Consider the following 4,250-nt stretch of genomic DNA (forward strand, 5'->3'; position numbering starts at 1 on the left):
GTAGGAAATTTCTTAAGTATGTATTAGATTCCTAAATGGATACATCATAGTGTAGGACAACTTAGATGTTTAAGAGAGCAGTTTTGATATTGACTATAAACTTATTTAGGATGCAATCTATATCATAACCTCAACTGAACATTATATGACTCGTACTAAGCCTTAATAAGTTTGCATCCTATACGGGAATAGATTAGAAATTCCTTTCATTTCATGTGATAAATCATGCTTATAGATTAAATTATGTGTACAATGGAAGACAAAAGTTCCTTTCGAGTTTTATGGGTCACCTGGACGTGGAGAGAGGGTGACGAGATGTTATGGTTGGTTTGACTCCACTGGCATTTCTATCTTCAACCACGGCTTTCGCGCTAGTACTCTTAGTAAGCTTTCTCTTTGGAGCCATCTTGCGTACATGATCCTTCACCCTGGGTCCTTGATGTGGTGGCTTTGTTCAGGGGCGGCTGGCAAGTGGTCACCCAACCGATGAGGGAGAAGAAAGTCTGATAGTGTTCTTGACTTTGGAAATCGCCTTGGTTGGAGATAATCTCTAACTTTTACCCCTCTCTCTCTCTCTCTCTCTCTCTCTATCAGCATGACGGTCTGATTCTATCTCCCATTAATTATATTTCCCTTCCCCTATCATATTAATCTCTCTCTCTCTCTCTTCCTTTTCTTCTTCTCTTCTCCTCCTCCTTTCTCTCCCTTCCTCTACTTCTCTTCTCTCTCTCCTTCTCTTCTTCTCCCTCTCATTCACTTCTTCTCTCTTCTCTCCTTCTTCTCTCTCCTTCTCTTCTTCCTCTCCTTCTCTTATTCTCTCTTCTCACTCTCCTTCTCTTCTTCTCTCCCCTTCACTTCTTCTCTCTTCTCTCCGATGCTTGGGTGCCAGTGGGGGCTCTGGTCGTAAATCCCAATGCCTCCGAGCCCTACACGTGTTCTACGTGACTTGAGATGGAATCTCGAGGCCTTGATACTAGTTACAAGGCAGAATCTTGGTTAGATAATACCTTTGGGGTTGTTGCCGGGAGACGGAAGGAATTTTATGCAGAGGCAGAAAGGAGCACTTAATTCTCCTGTATGGGTAGGAGACACACATTAATCCGAAGATAAGTTAAGGAAGTGTTTGATCTTGTTTTATCTTGTCTTCATGTCTGTGGCCTAAATTACGTAAAGGAACCTGTGATTAACGGGTTAATTAAGGAAGCTGCCTTTATATGTCAAACATAATGTGGCAGGTAATTAGATAACTAAAACAACCCCTGAGGGAAGCGTGGTGGATGGACCGATGGGTCTATTCTACGGAAGGGTGGTCTCGGTTAGCCGAGAGCTTTCCTCAAAGGAAATGTTAACGAGAAATGTTAGGAAAAGTTGGACTTGAGGTCAATCCTAGTGGGAACAGCCGGATAGGTTCCGTTGCGGGGTAGACTCGAGAGACCCTAGTTGGCAAATCCCGTGTCATTCCTTGCCAGTGCTGGCTGGCGTCTTCTAGATATATCTCTCGATGGACTGCTAAGACATGTCCCGCGATTTGAGGAGCTGGCACGTTACAAAATTATAGCAAAAAACGTATTCAACTAAGACTTGAATGCCCTTTGGCTAGAGTGTGTGATTGAATTCTTAACAAAGGCTTATAAAGTTCTTGTGAAGGACCCAATATAGAATTTAAAGTGCATTGAGGCACAAAACAATATTATCAACTATGATAGTGCATTGGTTGAGTTTCCTTTGGCTTGGGTGACTCCTCTTTTGACCCCTCAACCAATTCTTCCCAATTCATAGATTATTTTACTTTGAGAGTACGAATGGGTAGCCCTCCTCCGTCCTGTGTTTGTGGTGGAGTGATTGCAAGTCAACTATGTAAGCAAGAGAGGTGCATGTGGCCAAATGTGAAGCACTTTCCAATTGCTTCAGAGTTGGACCTTCACATGATGTGATATCCGACCGACTTATCACCTTACTTAGCTTCAGATCAACACATCGAAAGGAATTGGCAAGTTCGTCTGTGCCAGATGAAGTCCAAAGAATGGGGAGCTTAGAAAGTACAAAACACTCTTTCTCCAAAAGCGCTCCTCTTGTTTTCGAAGCTACGGGCACTGCCTTTGAAGCTAACTTCTTTTTAGGGATCCATTGCCTCTAAGGTATGAGGGTCATGTTTTGAGGTTAACTATTTTTGCGGGAGTCACTAAATACATCCCTACTTTTCAGGGTGCAAATCTTTTGGGCAACCTCTCCTTTGATTGAGTTCTTACTACCGGTATAACTAATATGGGACTACTTGTCACGAGGCTCATTGTGCCTTGGAATTTTTGAAGGTGCTTGCCAAGTAGGCCCTTCACATGCCCTGAAAAAGAGCCAAGGGAGGGCCTTGCATGATTTGGCCCTCACATGCCTTGAAAAAGAGCCAAGGGAGAGCCTTGTAGATTTGGCCCTCACATGCCTTGAAAAAGAGCCAAGGGATTGCTGATGGTTTGGAAAGGAGCTTCTTAGGGCCAGTATAGCTTGGGTCGGTGGACAGATGTTCTACAATCCCATGTTCTCTATTTATATTTGAATGGGATAGCTGGTTGCGGGCAACATCCTTCGCAAGCTTGTCAATGGGTCGTTGTCATACGTGGTGGAACAGAATGTGTTGATTTTGGGTGGGAGTGCAAATCTTGCGCTTGACGAGCTCTACTAGAAAGATTTTGCCTATGTCCACCATGTTGCGCAATGGACACAGATTGGACTAGTCTCTTGTTCACATGCCAAAGTGTTGCAACTATACTAACCGGTTTTGACATGGCAGTTTGCGGAGTCTCAATATGTCCTTACTTGGGAATCCAACTCACAAACATGGCCCACAAATTCCAAAAGAGCCAAGCACATCCCTTGGCTAGAAATGGAGGCATCCGAAGAGCTCCGGATTTCCGCCAATGGATAACGAGGAGGGAGGATGGAGAACCCTAGGCGGTCCGGTGGGTGCGTGGGAGCCGTCGGATAGGAAGGGCGGGAAAGGGCGTTTTGGAAATTTTTTGAAAACGCAACGAGGCCGATCGACCGATATTATATAAAAGGGAGGATACGCGCCTGTGAAGGTCATGTGCATCGTTTCCCTGTCGCTCGCCCTTCACTAGTTGCACTTTATCGTCGATCGTCTCGTTGGTGTAACAAGAGGAGGCAAGAAAGCAAGGAAGGAAGGAAGATGGCCCGCACCAAGCAGACCGCCCGCAAGTCCACCGGGGGGAAGGCCCCCAGGAAGCAGCTGGCCACCAAGGCGGCGCGCAAGTCCGCCCCGGCCACGGGCGGCGTGAAGAAGCCGCACCGCTTCAGGCCCGGCACTGTGGCGCTGCGGGAGATCCGCAAGTACCAGAAGAGCACGGAGCTGCTCATCCGGAAGCTGCCCTTCCAGCGGCTGGTGCGGGAGATCGCGCAGGACTTCAAGACGGACCTGCGCTTCCAGAGCTCGGCGGTGCTGGCCCTGCAGGAGGCCGCGGAGGCGTACCTCGTCGGTCTCTTCGAGGACACCAATCTCTGCGCCATCCACGCCAAGCGCGTCACCATCATGCCCAAGGACATCCAGCTCGCCCGCCGCATCCGCGGGGAGAGGGCTTAAACCGGCCCTTCTCCTTTCATCATAAGCATCTCCTCAAAAGGTGTATCTTTACACCACCCCCAGCTCCCTGAGGAAAGTATACGCTCGCTCTGTGTCTGGTAATTTCTCAGTGGTAATTTCTCAGTACAGGTTCCCGGTCGGTCGGTGGTCCTCGCTTCTGTGTGCGTGTGCGTGCGGCGTTCGTGGTGCCATGCTCGAGAGGGGTATTACAGTTTGCGTTCTGGTCGGTGGCCAGTCTAGGTCTAGTCGATATCAGGGTTTCTGCGCCCTTCCTTCTCCTTCATAACGGGTGTCTGCCTGCGAGGATGGCTATGCCGCCGCGGTGTGATTATGTCTGGCCGCCGATCTCAAGTCTCGTAACACCCCAACTCGTGTAAAAATGCTCAGAAGCAGGGGCGGGTTATCCCGATCCCTTCCCGAGTCAATGCCTGGAGGCCGGCCCACATGCTGCCAGAGGATCCCTTCCCCGAGTTTCGATTGGAGGCCGGCCCACATGCTGCCAGGGGAAGGGAGGCCGGCCCACATGCTGCCAGAGGATCCCTTCCCCCAGTTTCCATTGTGTGCTAGGGCTGGGACTGTGGCATTTGGGAAGCGTGGCCGTCTTGAGCCTCCTGCCATTGCTTTGGGGCTAGCAAACTCATGCCGCACCAATGCCATG

The 4,250-nt window shown here is 49.0% G+C and overlaps 1 protein-coding gene across 1 annotated transcript; it reads left to right on the forward strand.

Annotated features, from left to right (window-relative positions):
* Positions 1-3,098: 3,098 nt before the first annotated feature.
* Positions 3,099-4,233, forward strand: LOC148025682 (histone H3.2). The gene has a single exon (XM_087692131.1). The coding sequence runs from the start codon at positions 3,182-3,184 to the stop codon at positions 3,590-3,592; it is 411 nt and encodes a 136-aa protein (XP_087548257.1). The 5' UTR covers positions 3,099-3,181; the 3' UTR covers positions 3,593-4,233.
* Positions 4,234-4,250: the final 17 nt, after the last annotated feature.

This window comes from Lygodium microphyllum, chromosome 14 (assembly GCF_053477565.2).
Source record: "Lygodium microphyllum isolate KBCC chromosome 14, Lygodium_microphyllum_v1.1.10, whole genome shotgun sequence".
NCBI lineage: Eukaryota > Viridiplantae > Streptophyta > Polypodiopsida > Schizaeales > Lygodiaceae > Lygodium > Lygodium microphyllum.

Excerpts from the sequence above, each read along its gene's own strand:
- LOC148025682 (XM_087692131.1), top strand. The coding sequence starts at position 3,182 with ATGGCCCGCACCAAGCAGACCGCCCGCAAGTCCACCGGGGGGAAGGCC.